Source organism: Pithys albifrons, chromosome 16, assembly GCF_047495875.1.
Source record: "Pithys albifrons albifrons isolate INPA30051 chromosome 16, PitAlb_v1, whole genome shotgun sequence".
In the NCBI taxonomy this organism is placed as follows: domain Eukaryota; kingdom Metazoa; phylum Chordata; class Aves; order Passeriformes; family Thamnophilidae; genus Pithys; species Pithys albifrons.
The window spans coordinates 13,749,907-13,768,684 of record NC_092473.1 but is presented as its reverse complement, the minus strand read 5'-3'; the positions used below and the strand labels follow the sequence as shown (position 1 = coordinate 13,768,684).

Genomic DNA, 18,778 nt, shown 5'->3' with positions numbered 1-18,778 from the left:
CCTGGTCAGAATAATGCACTAAAACACTTTGACCAAGATCCCAGTCCTTGTGACTGTGGATTCACTTGGGATTGGAAAGAGAGTTTCCTTTAGTGAGTAGCTTGCAAGTTGTTAGTAAAAATTGCCCAGGGGAGGAACATCCACATACATTGTTGTTAAGCCACTGTTGAGAAACTGACTTTGCAATGAAAATGTTTATTTTTTTTAAGAAGAAAAATCTGTGCTAGAATGCTACAGTCATGCTCCACTTATCTGTTTTCGTTCTATACTCTATTTTTATTTTGCTCTCTGCAGCCAGTCTGTAACTAAAACATTCCAAGCATCTTTTGGCTGGAGATTCAGTCAAGGACGTTTTCATCCTGCTTTCAAGAAGATGATTCCAGCCTTTCTTGAAGCTTCTCCAAAGGAAATTTCCTTCTGTAGTGGATATGGTGACAGTGAGGGAAATCTCTGCTTGTGGTACAAAGGCTTAGTGACATCCCCTTGTTCTTGTCATGTCCTGCTAAATGTCCAAACAAATGGGAGTGTTTTAGTACAGCCTGATGGCACAAGGTAAGAGTTGGAGTCACCTGTGTCTGTGCTGTTAGTTCTGCTTGGGCTCACTCACCTCATGAGTTGGCTGCAAGCAGAGTGATGTGGATAAATGTTTAGTGGGCACAGAGGAGAGAGACTGTGTCTGTGTCCATGGGGACAGACCTCCCTCCCCACCTTCCCACTCAGACAAAGGGTGTTTGCCCTCATGGGTTGGATTTTCTTGCTCAGCCACAGACCAGCTCTGCCCAGTGTGTTTGTTTTGTTGTTCAGCCCTGGTGACTGTCAGTAGCACTGGGCTGAATAAACAGAGACTATTGATCAAATTTGTAGTCATTAACTTGGCAGTTTAAATAGATGCTGGCCTATATGATTAGAACAAGGGAGTAACACATAGGCTGATACAGCTTTATCCGGAATAAAAGCCCTCTTTTCATGGAATCTTGTTTGGTGCCATTCAGCTCTCAGTTTTGTGCCTCCCTTAGGTCATGCAAGAATGAGACATTTTGCTTAAAATACCTCAAGTGAAGAGGATGGCTTTGCTTGTGTAAGAGAGCAATAACAGGGGTACAACATGGATCTGCTGAACTTTGATACTCATCAGAAATCATGTTTGCTGGAAGGGGGTGCTACCATGGGGTTATTGGTTAACCACATCCAGCTGGGACATGTCATGGGAGGACATGGAGCGGGGTCAGAGAAGAGCAACGAGGCTGGAGAAGGGACTGGAGCACAAGTGCTGTGGGGAGAGGCTGAGGGAGCTGGGGGTGTTCAGCCTGGAGAAGAGGAGGCTCAGAGGTGACCTCAGCACTGTCTGGAACTGCCTGAAGGGAAGTTCTGGCCAGGTGGGGATTGGTCTCTTCTCCCAGGCACTCAGCAATAGGATAAGGGGGTCTCAAGCTCTGCCAAGGGAAATTGAAGTTGGAGAGCAGAAAAAAATTCTTTGCAGAGAGACTGCTCAGGCATTGGAATGGGCTGCCCAGAGAGAGGGTGGATTCCCCATCCTTGGAGGTTTTTAAACTGAGTTTGGCCGTGGCACTGAGTGCCATGATTTGGTAAAGGGACTGGAGTTGGTCCAAGGTTTGGACCTGATGATCTCGGAGGTCTTTTCCAACCCAATCCATTCTATGGTTCTGTGATTCCATGACTCTTCAGGCTGGCAGCTTTCTCCAAAGCAGCAGCAGTTTTGGATTGTCCATATCATATCACTGCTGCTCAGCTGAGGGAACACACTGCTGGGAAATCTGGGTGTTTACACCCAGACACAACGGGTGATTAATGACTTCTGAAGGGAGATGTTTCCTATCATGCCATGTGCCTGTGTCAGCCTTCCATGCCCCTTCAGCACTGTGGATGAAGCGTGGCCATGAGACACGTGGAATGTTCTGGTGTGGGAGCTCCGAGCTGCTCCCAGACCCGTTCCAGGCGTTGGGCAGCACCCTGTGAGCGCCCTGGCACGGAGCAGCAATAATCCCATTCCTGTGGCTGCTCCTGAGTCACAGTGTCCCTCGAGAGCCTGCACATTCAGCACCGGGATGCACACGGATTGACCCACATTTCCTGGGGCAGAGCAGCCATCACGTGCACCTCATTGCCAGGAAATCAGATGAGAACTGATGTAACTTGGTTCATCCAGCGTTTGCCTGGCCCCAGCCAAAGTGCTTTTAGGGATTTACCACCTGGGTGACTAATAGGGGATTAGGTGGATTGGAGGAAGAGTGTCTATGTCCTCCTTGTAGACAGGACTTATCCTGTAACAACGGCAGCACCAAAACAGTCTCTTATGCATCATTCTTTTATTGTAGCTTTCAAATGGGACTGGTTATTAAATCAGATTTTTTTCCTCTACATAAAAGCTTTCCTACTAATTCCTTGGAAAGTTCGTTATGCAGTGATGTTTTTCCTGCAGCAGATGGGCAAATGTCCTTTAGAAGAAAACAGTTATTCTGTACTGGTGTTAACAAAAGAATGAAAGCAGATGAATGAATGATAAAAATTTGGCTTCCCAAAGCTATTAGTATCTCTGTAATTGCAGTCTTTTTCTGGAACCATCCTTGTTCCTGTCCCATTCTCCTTCCCCTCTGCCACAGCTGCCTTATTCCCACACCTCCAGTGGCAGCCCCTCCTTCCCGGTGCCACCACCGTCCCCTCCGGGAGTTCAGCGGGACTGGCACAGCGCCCGGGCAATAAAGCCCAGACAAGCCGATTCCCTGGCGGGTGTCCAGGTGGCTGCTCACCTTTTACCGTCCCTGCCCTTCACAAACACAGGCGTGTTTGGGGCTCCCTCGGTTTCATTTGTAAACAAGGAGGGTTTGAGCCAGTTCTCTGAAAAAAAACCAGAAAAAAAGAGACAAAGACAGCGGAGAACGATTTGCAGCCTCTTGGGCGGATGTTGAAAGGGATTATAACAGGCTGAATAACCACAAGACAAACTACTGGAGATTGTTTTTAGTTCCTGGAAATTTTTTCAATCTTGTAAAGCAGCTGATGTACCTTATTCAAAATGAGAAGTGATGCTAAAAATTCGGTTTGGACGAACATAGTTTTTCTTCCCTCTTTCTGATTTTAAACTTTGCACCTTTATTTTAGCTTCTTGGATAGGAGATTAAGGTAATTTTCCCCTTTTGTAGCTCAGCATGTAATCAGCCTGAATTAATTTTTAAATTTCATTTGTATGGTCAAGGTGTAATTTTTCCCGTTTTTTGAATCTCTTGAATTGTCTGGAACCTCATAGGTATAATTTGAACATGGAATGGTAATGAAGACAAAAATGGATGTGTGCAAGAGCTGGTAACAAGGAAACCATCAAGAAGAGAAGTCAGTGGAATGTTCCATTCCATCTACTGTGGGCAGTTTTCCCCCTAAGACATTAAAAGCATTTATACCTCAGTTCTAAGATCCAAGATAGGATCAAAACTTCATTTATTATGGGCTATTTGGCTTTGCCACTCCTTTCCAGCACCAACTCCCTCCTGATGATCCATGTGTTTGTTATCCTCAGGTTGATAACTGCAGTCCAGGGAGCTTAGGGAGGAAAGAAGCACTTCTGAATGAATTCCAGCTGGTTCAGTTTTTGGCTGGCCACTCACTGAGTAGCCTAGAACAAAATGAACTCATGGCTCTGGGCTTTTGGACTCTCTTAACTCCTCACTGAATATGGACTTTCACTGCCCTGATTTTTAAATCAGAGCCTGCTCTGGGTCACTTCAGGAGGAACTGCTCCATCTCCTCTGTTTGTTCTCATCCTCCCCGCAAAGGAAGCAGCACATTTGAGAATAAGAAAGGCAAAAGCTGTAAGAGCATGAAAAAGTTTCTTTGGCAGCAAGGCCCATGGCTTTGAAAAGCTTTACATGACAAGACTTGAGGCTTTTTACGTTTCTATCCAAACATGCCAAAAAGCACTCGGCATTCCTCAGTTAAAATCCAAGCATGGAACAGAGAGGTGTGCTGGAATCAGGGGGAGTTTCTGAGGCATTTGTTAACCTGAGGTATGTGGTGTTAGAGCAGAGATACGGTGCTGATGCCTTACTTGAGAGAAAGAATGCTTTTCATTTATTTGCAGAAAAATTTGGGGTGTTGACTGTGCCTTTTGAGGAGCCATCCAGTCCCTGCTGGAATGTGCTCTGGTAGCAGTTACTGCAGTTGTAGTGCTGGGAGAGGTGCTTGGTAAGGGTTATTCTTTGCAGCAGATCACTGGCAACTGCTTGTTACAGAACTATGGGTTATACCTAACCAGCTTAAGCCCAGGGCTCTGTTCTTCCCTGAGGTTCCTTCTTTTTATGTACCTAATAGTCTGCAGGCTAAATTTCTTTTTCTGTGGAATTTCTCTATGGGAGATACTGCACTCAAGTGCTTCAGTGTGAATGAGGAAATGTGAACATCACAGAATCATAGAGTGAATTAGGTTGGAAAAGATCTCAGAGATCATCAAGTCCAACCCTTGATCCAACCCCACTGTGATCACCAGCCCAGGGCACTCCGTGCCCTGGGCTGGTGATCACTGTGAGGTTGGGTCAAGACGTGTTGGATTCTCCCTCAGTGCCACATCCACAGAGTCACAGAATGGGTTGGGTTGGAAAAGACCTCCGAGATCATCAAGTCCAACCCTTGGTCCAAGCCCAGTCCCTTTACCAGATCATGGCACTCAGTGCCACGGCCAAGCTCAGGTTAAAAACCTCCAGGGATGGGGAATCCACCCCCTCTCTGGGCAGCCCATTCCAATGCCTGAGCACTCTCTCTGCAAAGAATTTTTTTCTGCTCTCCAACTTCAATTTCCCCTGGCAGAGCTTGAGCCCATCGTGCCCCCTTGTCCTATTGCTGAGTGCCTGGGAGAAGAGACCAACCCCCACCTGACCAGAACTTTGTGACCATGGTGGTCATCAGTGTTTTATACTTTTATTTACAGCTTCTATAAATTACCAAAATTTGTTGTTTTGTGTTGTCAGTGTTTGTACAATGGGATTTTTCCCTCAGTTTTGCTGGCAGGCAGTTAATCTGAGCTTCAGCAGCATCCTGGGTCACCCAGGCAATTCCACTGCCAGCTCCCTGTTCTTGGTTCAGGAGGCAGTTTGAGTTTCACACCAGGATGAGCAGCCCAGAGCTAAAACTGAATATTGAGTGTTAAGGGAACGTTCCATGTGAATTGTTTAACTATAACTCTTCTGCTGATACATTTAAACCCTCATGGGATGAACTAATAGTTTACATAGTTTACAACTTACACATAACACCATTCATTTCTTAAATAACAATGTTCTTGCTTTTGAGAAATCTACTTAGCACTTGATGAAAACCAGACATTAACTTTGTACTGTTTATTAAAATACCTCCTTTGGAAACTTTTGTTCCTGTAAAGTTGATTTTGTACCTTATTTAATTGCAGTATGATATCAAAGAAGCCAAATACTGGTTTTGCCTGGAAAAACAAATCTCAGTTTTAAATTGAGACTGTGTTAAACTGCCTTTTTTTTTTGCTCCTTTACAATAGCATTTAACATTCAGCTTGTTGAAATACTGACACTACCTGTGTGTGAAGGGCTGTAAATACCAGCCACTCTTTGGAGATACAGAACATATGTTTTAGGTTTTAAAATGAAAAATCTGCTTCGTTTTAGCTTGGAAGTTGCAGACCTTTTACTGTTTGACAGCAATTCAGTGTTTCTATTGAACTGTTACTTGGCTGTATCTGGCCAAGCTTTGCCAAGATTTTCAATACCAAGGTTTCTGCTTTCACAGATTTCACGTGTTTTGCAGCAGAAGGTCAGACTCCTTTCTGCATAACAAGCAGATATTTTGAGTCAAGACAATATATAAATAAGAGCAGAGTGGAGATAATTTTGAGTTTGAAAGTACAAAACTTGTGTCTTGTGTTCCTGACATTTTCAAACTGTTCTGCTCCATGGACAGGACCCCAAGGCTGGACTGGTTTAATTGGTGTGAGTGCTTGGCCCTCCTGTTAATTGTAGGTCTCTGGGAAGCACCTGCAAATGTGTTGCTTCTGGTTTTGGTCTCTTGTTCTGCACTTTTTCTCAGTTATAAAGCAGCGTAGAGCAGTTGTGCAGGTTTTCCTCATGGAATTATGAAATGAATGGCTTGTAAAAGCTCTAAGTCCATTAATTGGGTGGTGTTTTGTGGGGGGAAAAAAGCTGCTGTTGGTACAGAAACATTATTTTGAGTCCCACAAACTGGTTATAAAACATACAGTTATAGTAGTGACCTGGGAAGCCCCACAGAGAATATCTGGGAAAAAAGGGAACCTGAATTTCTGTGTTTTACAGCAAACATAATATTTATTGGAGAAGCTTTTTATGTGTATTAGTAAGCAAATGATCAGCTGCATGGGAGAGTCCTGGGCTTCTTTCTGGTAGTGAAAATAGGGCATCCAAGGCTTTATACATTTCACTTAGGACAGTGGAGATCAGAGACATGTTAAAGGAAACACCTCCCTGAAGCACTGACTGAGCACAGGGACTCACAGTCTCCCCTACCAGAGTGTCAGCTAATACTGAATTTCTGCCCAAGTAATTTTTTTATAGAATCACAGAATGGATTGGGTTGGAAAAGCCCTCCAAGATCATCAAGTCCAACCCTTGGTCCAACTCCAGTCCCTTTACCAGATCATGGCACTCAGCGCCACGTCCAATCTGCATTTAAAAATCTCCAGGGATGGGGAATCCAACCCCTCTCTGGGCAGCCCATTCCAATCCCTGAGCACTCTCTCTGCAAAGAATTTTTTTCTGCTCTCCAACTTCAATTTCCCCTGGCAGAGCTTGAGCCCATCGTGCCCCCTTGTCCTATTGCTGAGTGCCTGGGAGAAGAGACCGACCCCCACTTGGCCAGAACTTCCCTTCAGGGAGTTCCAGACAGTGCTGAGGTCACCTCTGAGCCTCCTCTTCTATCTACAATGTTCAGGTTTTCTTTTCTGTATTTGATTGTTAATCCACTGTTGTTCTTCTCGTGGTTTCCAGAGAAACAAATCCATCCATCTGAAGACTTGGACAGTATTTCTAGAAAGGACCTTTTGTTACTGGGACTCCAGGAGTAGGGCTGGTTTCGAGCTCAGTCCCCAGCTCTGCCTGGGACCTGTTGTGAGCAATGTTGGGATGAGTTTATGGCCCCATTAGGTACTGACATTTGTAGGGATTTGAAAAAGGTGCTTTGAAAACTCCCAAATGTTAAAAGTACAAAATATTGGCGATCTCGGTAAAACTCAGTTTGGAATCCGAGTTATGAGCACATGTGGGTGGAGGAACATGTTTTTCATGCTTTAGGAATTTTTTTCCAGATGCTTTTGCAGTGCTTGGGTAACTATAAAAGCAAAGTATTGAGACCTCAGCATGGATTTATTCCTCAGTTTTAATGTAATGTAAGAAAGATGGGCCACATAGTTTCCTGGTGTGTTTCTAACTTGATTATGGTGATGATGTTGCACAGCACACGTTGGTGTCTGATCCACAGTGTGAGCACAGGAATGTGCAAGCCTTGCAGATAAGCCTGTCCTGATAGACACCACTTGCTTGGAAATATGAATTATTCAAAGCAAATGCACGAGGTTGGAGATGCAAGAGATTGAATAAGGGAAGAATTCCAGAGCTGGTTGATCCCAGTAACTACAACTTGCACACTGAAGTGGAATAAAGATAAAAGGCCATTTTTTATTCCAGTAGGAATTTTGTCATTGAAATTGGTTTTGTTTAGTTCTCAGCTAAGAGTTTGTATACAGGATATTGTTCAGTGTGGTTTTAACAGAATTTCTGAGTTCTTTACAGATATTTCTGTCTCTTATTAGTGTGTTCACAAGCTGATACTGTAGCTGAAGCCTGAGTGTATCCTTTGTTTTCAGGAAGTTGGGAGACCATTTCTGAACTCTTGGACAAAGCAAAAACTTAACTGAATTTGGGAAATCTCTCCTTACAACATCATTATCCCACTTGGCTGTGATTCTGACAGATGTGTTGGTGGGGCTGGAGGGCTGAGTTTCCAAAGCCACACAGTGGGTACAACAGACAGCGTGTTCTGTTCACGTATTTTCTGGTAAAACTCTGTGATTGAAGGAGTGTTTTTGGGAATGGCTGTAGGATAGTGATGGCAGTAACTGACTTAGCTCTGAAATTCCAGTTCTCAGGGACAGTGTTTGTGCTGTGGAATGGGCTGCCCAGAAAGGGGGTGGATTCCCCATCCCTGGAGGTTTTTAAACTGAGCTTGGCCGTGGCACTGAGTGCCATGATCTGGTAAAGGGACTGGAGTTGGACCAAGGGTTGGACTTGATAATCTCAGAGGTCTTTTCCAACCCAATCCATTCTGTGATTCTGTGGATGTGGCACTGAGTGAGAATCCACCACGTCTTGATCCAACCCCACTGTGATCACCAGCCCAGGGCTGGTGATCACAGTGGGGTTGGATCAAGGGTTGGATTGATGATCTCAGAGGTCTCTTCCAACCCAATCCATTCTATGATTCTGTGTTTGGGGACAGTCTGCCCAGAAAAGGTGGAAGGATGTGAGGGAGGAAGGCACTTCAAAGGCATCTTGATGACAGAAGAGGCATCACCAGTTACAGTCTCAGCTTTTCCCAGCATCTCCAGTAGCATTTCTTACAGCTGGGCAGTTTCTGCAGGGCCAAGAAGAATTACCAGCTAAAGGTGGTAAACCAGCAATTTGTGAAAGGTTTGCCCTAAAAAATCAACTTTAAAAACAGTGAAAAAAGCCCCTGGAAGTAAAATTTGAGTGAGAAACAGGAATTTAATGTAGCTGGAATTTGCCCTGTGGTACATGGAACAGAAAAATCCCATGGGCAGCTTCTGCTTTTGGAGCTGAGGGCAGATCTGTGGGACTCCAGCACTCGGATACTTTGGGGATTTATGCAGGTCTAGGAAACAGGGAACTGTGGAGAGTATGACAAGGGTCTTGGCCTGGATTAAAGGAGGGTATAGCAAAGTCATAAAGAAGTGGATGCAATATCTGAGTTTTAATGAAAGATTTAATCTGAGAGGTCACTTTATCTCAGGCATTTGTTATGGGTGAGTAGAGGGGGAAGAAGAGAAAGAAAAGTTGGTATGAGGGATAATTGATAAGCTTATTTCCACCTCTGATTTGTGTGCCTTTCTGTGATTCTGTACCTCAGCATTAATTCAGCTTCCTGTTGATCTCCTGTTTTTATCCCTGCCAAGTTCTTTAGCTGATTCCATAACTCAAGTGTTTCTCCAAGTTTTACATCTCAGTCAGTTCATTCTTAAACCTCCTTTACTGCTCTTGTGTTGCACAGAGTCTCAATTAACTGGGAATTTCGTGAGTTGTTCCTCCAACCTCTGCTGGGTTTTTCAGTGATTTATGTTACTGAGAGCTGAATCAACCCTTGCTGGTGTGGATATGAAGATTTATTGTTGGTCAGTGCCCAGGAACATTTTCCAGTTTGTGCAATTCCCAGGAATGCTGGAGATGAAACTCTTGTGTTCTGTCAACTTCATTCTGTTTGCACTAGGAGAACTGCCTCTCATTCGTGACTGGTTTCTGCTTAGGTAGGATGGAGCTTGGATTCCTGGCTAAGTAGATACTTTAATGACATGTTAATGGGCTAATAAAAATGGCTTTTTCTGGGTGTGTGGTTTTTTGAAGATCTCTTCAAAGTTGTCTAAAGTTTGCAACGGGCTGCACAAAGCCAAGTTCCAACCCACAGGGAGATCCTGCCTTGAAAAGAGGCTTTGATTTTTACTGCAGCCTACACAAAAGGGCCACAAAAAGGCTTCGTGGATCAACTCTTTGAGAACTGAGGGGTTTATAAAGAAGCACTGATTTAATCTGGTAGTCAAGGCCTGGTTTAACGTGAGTTCAGGGCAAGTCTCCCACTGGCAGGGCACGAAGCAGGGTCTGACATCAGAGGGGTTTGGGGCTTCTGTGCTGGGCTTGTGCCTCACATTGCAGATCTCCTTGGCCCTCTGGTGCTGAGATCATCAGAGAAGGCCACTCAGGGCACATGGCAGTGTGAAATTAGCTCCACAAAGCTAATTGGCTGTTTGGCAGTGAAGTTTGGACGTGGGTTGGTTTGTCTCTGTCCTTGCAGCAGTTCTGAGAAGTTAAAGCCCTCTGTGCATTTGGGCATTTCAGCCTCAAGCAGACAAAGAGGAAGACCAAAAATATTCCTAAAGCAAACAAAAATAGGGCTAGAATAGAAAGCGTGGCCTTTGTGGTGACAATTTAAACTGCAATTTGTGAACAAAGTTGTGGAGTTCAGTTCAGTGATGTGGCTGTAAAGAAACTGCATTTTTACACACTTGGTGCCTTCAGCCATCTTGCCCATAAACCTCATTTTTTTATACCCTGACACATATAAATGATTGTCACCCTTAAAAAAAAAACCTTAAAAACACATAAAACCTTCACATTTCTCTTCCCAGGGTCGCCTGGCAGTAGAAGTAAAACCAGACGTTTGTCTGCAGAGAAGTCTCATTTAAGGTTATCTGCAGGAACAGAATGATAAGCAGAGTCAAGGCAGCTCAGAAGGGGGGGGCTTGTGGTATTCAGGGTATTTTCCACAAAATACATGGAACCATTTGGATGAGATGTCATTTCACAGAACAGAATCAGCAAAGATTTTAATTGTGGCCCATGAGCTTTGGGGCGTTAGAGCAGTGTGTGGTGAACACCCAGTGTTTGCTTTTGGGGTTGTGGTGGGGGGTTTTGTTTGTTTGTTTGGGGGTTTTTGTGTTGTTTGTTTGGGTTTGTTTTTTGTTGTGTTGGGGGGGGGGGGGATGTTGGGTTTTTTTAGGCTTTTTTCCCACTTCAGGCATGTTATTTCTACCATGCAGCCTTCCAAAACCTGCTTTTCAGAATAGTGGGATTTTTGCTGTGAGCAGCTCTACCTTCAGCACAGACTGCCAACTTCACAAGTCAAAAGCTGGGCAGACTCTGAAGCATTAGCAGAGATGTTTCCATTACTTGGATGCAGCAAATTTGACCTGCTTTGTGGCTTTTTCATTTTCCAGTGATATGCAGTAATTTTAGTAGTTTCATTTTATGTCAAGATCTTTTATTACTTTCTGTTCCAAAGCCTCATTGTTCTTCTTTCCTTCTATCTTAAAACTACCCCACTAACCTGTGATGCTTGCAATGATTGTGTTCCATATCTCTGTGATTAAAGATGGTCTATACAGAAGGGAATATTAAGTGAAATCCTCTCTGTGTCATCAGCCTGGTGGCCTGTGTTTATCTTCTGTCAGAAAGTAGGACCAGTGTATCCTGGAATCTGGCTGCCTGTTTGTACAAGCATGAATTATTAACCTGGAATATCCAGGGGAAGGCCAGGGATGGCTGAAAGGTGCATTTGCCACCATCCTTCCCTGAGACCTTCCCCCCACAGCTTTCCTAAGGAAGACATGGACGTAGTGCTGGTTTGTCCTGTCTCCAGAATTAACCTGGGTACGGAATTGAAGGCCATGGTTGGCTCAGATCATCTCCACATGTAAAGGTCCTTAATTGGATCAAGGAGGCTCATCCCTTTAAATTGCAAAGTGTGGATGGATGCAGTCCCAGCTGTGGATTTGCCTGCTGGTTTGCATTGGTACGGGCTGGGACCTACGGAATACTTTCATCTCTTACATTATTAATTTTACTTTTCCCCCCCAGGTCTCAAAACACAACTGCCTTGTACACTGTGCAGCTGGAAACGGTTGTAGCATCTTGGGGTGGGATGGGAGTTGGACTCGGTGATCCTTTTGAGTCCCTTCCAAACTGACATTGTGTGTTGTATGTGAATTAACCCAGTGCTGATGCAGAGTCAGTGACGTGAGGACTCCCTGAAGGGAAGTTCTGGCCAGGTGGGGGTTGGTCTCTTCTCCCAGGCACTCAGCAGTAGGACAAGGGGGCACGATGGGCTCAAGCTCTGCCAGGGGAAATTGAAGTTGGAGAGCAGAAAAAAATTCTTCACAGAGCGAGTGCTCAGGCATTGGAATGGGCTGCCCAGAGAGGGGTTGGATTCCCCATCCCTGGAGGTTTTTCAGCTGAGGTTGGCCGTGGCACTGAGTGCCATGATCTGGTAAAGGGACTGGAGTTGGACCAGGGGTTGGACTTGATGATCTCAGAGATCTTTTCCAACCCAATCCATTCTATGATTTTGAGACTCTCTCGCAGACCAACATCCATCCTTTCAGGGCTGACAATTCAGGAGCAGAACTTGCACACCAAGGCTTTGATTTTCTAGGCAGGGTCTGGCCTCACCCAGGCTGTGCCTCTTTTCCTGAAGGTGCTGCTGCTGCTGCTGCAGAGGAGGTGGAGCAGCAGCTTTCTGATGCAATTCTCATTGGGTTGTTCAGGCACTGGTGCCACTCTGGGCTCTGTACTGCACCTCCTGAACCACAGCAGATGATTCATTCCCATTTGGAAGCAGGGTGGACAGCCAGGGGCTGGCAGAGGAACCTCTCAGCTCGCTCAGGTTACATCCTCAGGGTGAATACTGACTTTGTCTAAGGCTCGTCCTTTCTTCACCTCCTGCCAAATGTGCTTTCACACCAGGACTTTGCCCAGCTGGCTAATTTGGCCTTTGAAATTATCTCAGTAATGTCAGGTACTTAAAAAAACATTCCCATCCCTTTATAAATATTATAATCTAGATGTGAAGACATTGTTTCAGTGCTGGTTGGGATCTGGTGTGTTAAGGGAAGAAGTTCCCCAGTGCTGAGCTTCAATCCAGAGCGGAGCATAAACACATCCTGGGTCAGGCTCAAACAAGTCGGTTCACTTTGAGGAGGCAGAATAATGTAAATGCCCAAGTCAGGAGAATTAGTACCTTTTGTAACATTGCAACAAATCCAGGGAGGTTGTTCTTGCTGACAAGCCCAAAACCTTTTTTGTTTAAAAGAAAGAAAAACCAAACGAAAAAGTACTTTGGGAAATGGGTAAGAGATGGGTTTGGGCAAGGCCTGGGCAAAGAGCACCTGGTTTGTAGTGGAGGATCCATCCCATTCTCCTAAACCACCTCTGAACCAGGGATAAAGTGCATAACTTTTTAAGCTTCTGTAGCCAAACCTACCTGAGTTCAGGGATTCGGGGCTTCAAGCAGCAGCCGACAGGTCTCTCCTCTTGGAGACAAAGCGTTTAAGTAGAAATCTGGCACATTCCCAGCTGGGCACAGTCTGCTCCACTGCTGGCATGGGATCACATCCAGGCCTCCCTTTGCTGACCTTTGTCACCTGTTTCTTTACTGGAATTTAGAAACCTACAGCTTTTAAGTGATAGAGCTCTCGAAAATATTTTTTGCTCCAGTGGGTTTAATATGCAAATAGTGGAGCAGAGCCAATGGTCCATCTCGGGCAGCCTGATCCTGAGATTGCTCCATAAAGGTTTATTTCAGCTATTAGCTGTTGTGCCAATGTTTTCCTTGCAAGAAAGGGTAATGATTTTTGCAACCTAAAATTGAGGGTTTCACAGTCTGCGAGTGGAAAATTGGCAGCTGTTCTCAGCTACTGCAGACACTGGGAAAAGAGTTAAATGGAAAATATAATTCTTCAATAACAACTTTAGAAATTTATGTTGCTGTTTAGCTCTAGAAAGCAGACCTGAAATACGGAATAAAGGTAATAATTATACAGACAGACCATGTGCACGAAGTTACAGATTTCATACTTCTCCAGCCCAATAAATTATTCTTAAAATTAGGGATGGTGAATTAAAATGAGTTACGTGATTCTGAAATTCCTTTTGACTGGTAGTAGCACACTAAGTTCTAATTTTACCTGTACTTAGTCCCTGGTTTTGGGGTATTTTGGACTCTGAAGGACTCACAACAGGAAGAGGAAATGAGAGGTTGCTCTGTCGTGCTTCCATAGAGCAGTGGATGGTGATTCTGTAATCCTGTTTTGTTTCAAATGGAATTGCCTTAGTCCTGCAGATTTTTCTTAAAAAAAATAAGAACACAAGGGAAGCTTTCTCTGATTATAAAGTTTGCCAGTGTAAGAAATAAGTAATTTTTAATCCATTCTAAAAACAGTTTCCTGTGCAGCTGCTCTAATTATTACTAAGACGGAGGATTTGTGTGTTTTTTTCCATGAGCTTCTGGGTTAAATAGTGGATTTCTTTGGTCTGTTTATTTGATACATGAGGTGAGGCAGTTCTTACTCTGCTGGCTGTGTTAGGAAGGGAATATTGCTCTGGAACTGAGAGGTGGAATTCTAGTAAGTATGTAAAAAATAAGTAAAGTATTTGTTCTTTTGCACCTTCCCTTTGCACAACACAGAATTCCAGTGAGGCTGAGGGTAAGTCAGGAATGAGGGAGGATGGAGATGGAAAGGAGGAATGGTCTGTGCAAGAGGAATTGAGTATTTTCTGAGCCTTCATTCTCTGCTGAAAGATCTTTTTCCTCCACTGAGGGAAAGAGATTCCCTCAAAAGTAATTAGGTCTTTTATGTTACCTTCCTCTCTTGGATCCCAGTTTGAGATAAGTTAAAGCTCTAATATTTTTGTCTTTGGCTCTGGAGTTGTTTTTAATGGATGCTGAACAACTTGGATTGCTGAGATTGTACTGAGCAGTCCTTATGGAGAAGCAAAATTAGACTTGTAACTGGTAATAGAATTGGTAGAAATGGAGACTGATGTGAGTTTCCTGATCTGATTTTTTCTTAAACTGCTGTGCTGGTGGGTAGAACTGGGAGAGGGAAACAATGTCTCATTTGTGGTTCTTTCTAAGGAAAACATCTTGATATGGATTTTTTTTTCAGGATATTTTATTTTTCCTCTGAGTGAGGTCCTGTCATCCCAAAACCTCTCTGTGTTCACAGATTGTTTTTGCAGGATTCCTCCCATGTGTTGCTTCCCTGTGTATCCCTTTTGTGTGCAAGGAGCAGGAGCCTGCACTGCATTTGATGGGACTTCGCATAGAGGTCTCTTCCAGGAATCCCAGAACTTGGGAATTCAGTTTTCTTGGTTCAGAAACTGTGTAGTCTTTGTTCTAAAATGGGTGGATTCTGAAACAACAACAACAAAAATTGGTTTAGCATTTGTGTAAGCAAAAAGCATAGAAAAATAGGAGGATTTAATGCAAAGGGACATTAATTAAATCTTCTGTGTGTTGTAACAATAGAACTAAAGCAGCAAAGGAATTTTTATGTAAATCCATATTCCAATGACAGATAAAGAAAACAATGCTCACATTTAATATTTAGATGTTTTTTATGAATTATGATCAGGTATTATTTTAGCTGATGTGATTACCAGAAAGCTTTTTTTAATAGTTTTAAGATTTCTTTATCTGCTCTTTTCTTTTGCAGTATTATGTGCCAAGAATCTTGCAAAGAAAGATTTCTTCAGTAAGTATGTCCCAATTGTGTAACTCTCTGCTCTGGATTAATCAGATTTATTTGTGGATGGTGCATGACTGTGGTGGCTCATCTATCTGTGGTTCATTCCTACATGAGCACATGTTACTCTGAGCTGCAGATTGTGTAGAATTTAGGGGTGAAAAGGCTCAGGGCCCCCAAATTCCAGCTGATGATCCCCCAGGCACTCTGCTGCTCACAGCTCTGTGTTGGGGGTACCAAGAGTATCCATCTCAAAGACAGGATTTACTAAAATTATTTTCCTTTCTTGGGGGGAGCACAAGCTCACAGTGGCATTGCCTTGCAAGAACCAAACCAAAGGACTGTGTTTAATTGCACCTTTTCCCTTCCACAGGACTTCCTGACCCATTTGCAAAAATAGTTGTGGACGGGTCGGGGCAGTGCCATTCCACTGACACTGTGAAGAACACGTTGGACCCCAAATGGAACCAGCATTACGACCTGTGAGTTGGGTGGAAGGTCATAAATCAATAATATTCCAGAGATTTGTCTCCTAAATGCAATCAAGGGTTGGCACTGCTGCTGCATTTTGCATTAGCAAGTGTTACATTTAATAGAATCCTGTAAGGATTTGGGTTGGAAGGGACCTTAAAGCTCATCTCATTCCATCCCCTGCTATGGGCAGGGCCACCTCCCACTATCCCAGGTTGCTCCAACCTGGCCTTGGGCACTTCCAGGGATGGGGCAGCCACAGCTTCTCTGGGCACCTGTGCCAGGGCCTGCCCACCCTGACAGGGAAGAATTCCTTCCCAATATCCCATCTAGCCCTGCCCTCTAAGAGGACTGATTTTTGAGCAAGAAATCACCTGTAAATAAAGGATTGTTATTTTGCTTTTAGGTGTTTGAATTGGGAAATGAGTGTCAGGTGCCCAGCACAGGGCCTGGTGTGAGCTCTGCTGGGGCAGTGCCAGCCAGCTTGTACCAGAGACTGCCCTTGTTGTAGTGATTTATTTCCTTCAGAAATTTGGAACATAAACTCTAAAGTTTTGTATGTTAATTGACTTGTTGTTTAGCTTTTAATGAGGCTGGCTGTAGTTAAATTCATGCTGCAGCAATATCAATTTCCCATGCTGTGTGAAATCATTGTGCAGTAATTCATTAATTAACAGCATTTCGGGCGTAAGCACTTGTGTATTTATAATAAAGAGGCATGACTGATGTACTGAAATGTGTCAGAATTTGTACCAATTGCAGCATCAATTCTGTGGAGTAAAAAGAGGCTATTATTTCTAAAATTACTCTTTTAATATGTATTTTTCTAGATATGTTGGAAAAACAGATTCCATAACCATCAGTGTATGGAACCATAAAAAAATCCATAAGAAACAGGGAGCTGGCTTCCTGGGGTGTGTCCGACTCCTCTCCAATGCCATCAGCAGGCTAAAAGATACTGGATGTAAGAGCAATTCCCACCTGGTGTGATGGAGAACCCTCCATGCCTTGTCCCTGAGCAGTGAGTAGTGTTCCCACACACCCCTTCTCAGGGCTGATCTTTCCAACTCTCCCTTGCAGACCAGCGTTTGGATCTATGCAAACTCAACCCCACAGACACCGATGCTGTCCGAGGCCAAATAGTGGGTAAGAATTACCTCATGAATTTAATCTGCTTGGTAAACTCCCACAGGGACAAAGGTTGTGTCAAAAAAGAAACCTCTGTCATTGCATCTGTGCCTTTTCTGTGTTGTGTCTTCTCATTTTAATGGGATTAAATTACATAACCTGGAAGTTTTCATTGTGCTCCTATGCAGGAGTTTGTTTCCTCTCAGCTGATAGTAGAAAACAATATTAAAAAGAGGGAATGCATCTGCCAGGGCTTCTACTGCAGCCCTGGAAGGGGAAATGTCACTGCAAAACATGCTTTTGGCCAGGGTGACAGGGACAGGGAATCCTGGGTGGGAAAAGGGGTCTGCAGGAGCTAAAATAAGTTTTACAGATTTCTGGTTTATACCTTTGACTCATGTAACCTGTTTCCAGATTTCAACATGGCAGTGCTGGTTTTACAGCTAATTTACCCCACGTTTTCTGCCCCCACCCCAGCCAGGCGTTTTCAGTGATGTATAAATATATTGGCAAACCCCGAATTCTCACCCTAATGATGACATCTAGTGGTGAACAATTTTTTTCCAGCTTCTCTTTCTGGGTCCTCATGAAATCCAGATGTAGAACCTGACATATTTACAGAAATAAACCCAAGTTTTGAGGGGATAAGCTTCTGCTTTCCCTTCTCCTTTTTAAAAATCAGTAATGCTTTAAGATTATAGAAGGAATTCTCATAAGTGGTGGGCTCTCCTGTGTAAGAGCTTTCCTTAATATTTTCCCCTGTATCAGTGTGGACTGTTTAGCTTTTGTTGCTTTTAAGGAAGCAGTTCAGTTATTCTTTTATTAACTTGAGTTTATGGGTTTTATTTCAGTCAGTTTACAGACACGGGACAGAATAGGCACAGGAGGTTCTGTAGTGGACTGCAGAGGGCTTTTGGAGAATGAAGGGTAAGGATTGTTTTCTTTACACTTAATTAGAAAACAATGTTTATATGTGAAAAGACTATAATAAACATTAGAAGTATTAAATATCAGTGTGATTAAATATAATGTGATTAATGCAGTTGGCATTTTGCCAGCTCAACCCAAGACACCTGGGAATGTGTATCCACTGTCTGCTGTCAACTGTCCAGGTAGTAAGGTTATAGCTGGGTAATTACTTGAAGAAAATAAGCTTAACTGGGTAAGAGTTGGGAGTTTTTGCTACCAGTGCTTGTGGCAATTCCTTGAGAAATCTGGGTATAAAACATTAAGAAAATGGCATGTCTTGGGTGAAAAGCTGCAGGTCTTGAAGCGACAGAGAGCAAGAGAAACAGTTGTTTGTGCCTTCACTTGTGTTGTGATGGAACCTGTAGAAGTGTCCCCGTTTTCAGGACAGTGTACGAGGACTCGGGGCCGGGCCGGCCGCTGAGCTGCTTCCTGGAGGAGCCGGCGCCGTACACGGACACGACCGGGGCCGCGGGCGGAGGCGGCTGCCGCTTCGGGGAGTCTCCCAGCCAGGAGCAGCGGCTGCAGGCGCAGAGGCTGCGCAACCCCGACGCCAGGACACACCTGCAGACACCCCAGAACCGGCCCCACGGACACCAGTCGCCCGAGCTCCCGGAGGGATACGGTAGGAGCGCCCCACGACTCCAACGTGTGTGGGGATGACAGGGTGTGTGTGGGGGTGTATCTCCTGATGTCTCAGGTGACTGATGAATGCATCCTGAGGGACCAGAGAACCACCTCTAGAGTGTGTGATTCCTGAAGGGAAGTTCTGGCCAGGTGGGGGTTGGTCTCTTCTCCCAGGCACTCAGCAATAGGACAAGGGGGCACGATGGGCTCAAGCTCTGCCAGGGGAAATTGAAGTTGGAGAGCAGAAAAAATTCTTTGCAGAGAGAGTGC

At 44.2% G+C, this 18,778-nt stretch overlaps 1 protein-coding gene across 2 annotated transcripts in view; it reads left to right on the top strand.

Annotated features, from left to right (window-relative positions):
• The window catches only part of SMURF1 (SMAD specific E3 ubiquitin protein ligase 1), a 49,043-nt gene that overhangs the window by 13,581 nt on the left and 16,684 nt on the right, over positions 1 to 18,778 (top strand). For both annotated transcript variants that reach the window (XM_071570875.1, XM_071570874.1), the window contains exons 2-7: positions 15,287 to 15,325; positions 15,690 to 15,798; positions 16,618 to 16,751; positions 16,868 to 16,933; positions 17,767 to 17,842; positions 18,268 to 18,506. In XM_071570875.1, coding sequence (XP_071426976.1) covers positions 15,287 to 15,325; positions 15,690 to 15,798; positions 16,618 to 16,751; positions 16,868 to 16,933; positions 17,767 to 17,842; positions 18,268 to 18,506 — 663 coding nt within the window. The remainder of the gene's footprint in view (positions 1 to 15,286; positions 15,326 to 15,689; positions 15,799 to 16,617; positions 16,752 to 16,867; positions 16,934 to 17,766; positions 17,843 to 18,267; positions 18,507 to 18,778) is intronic.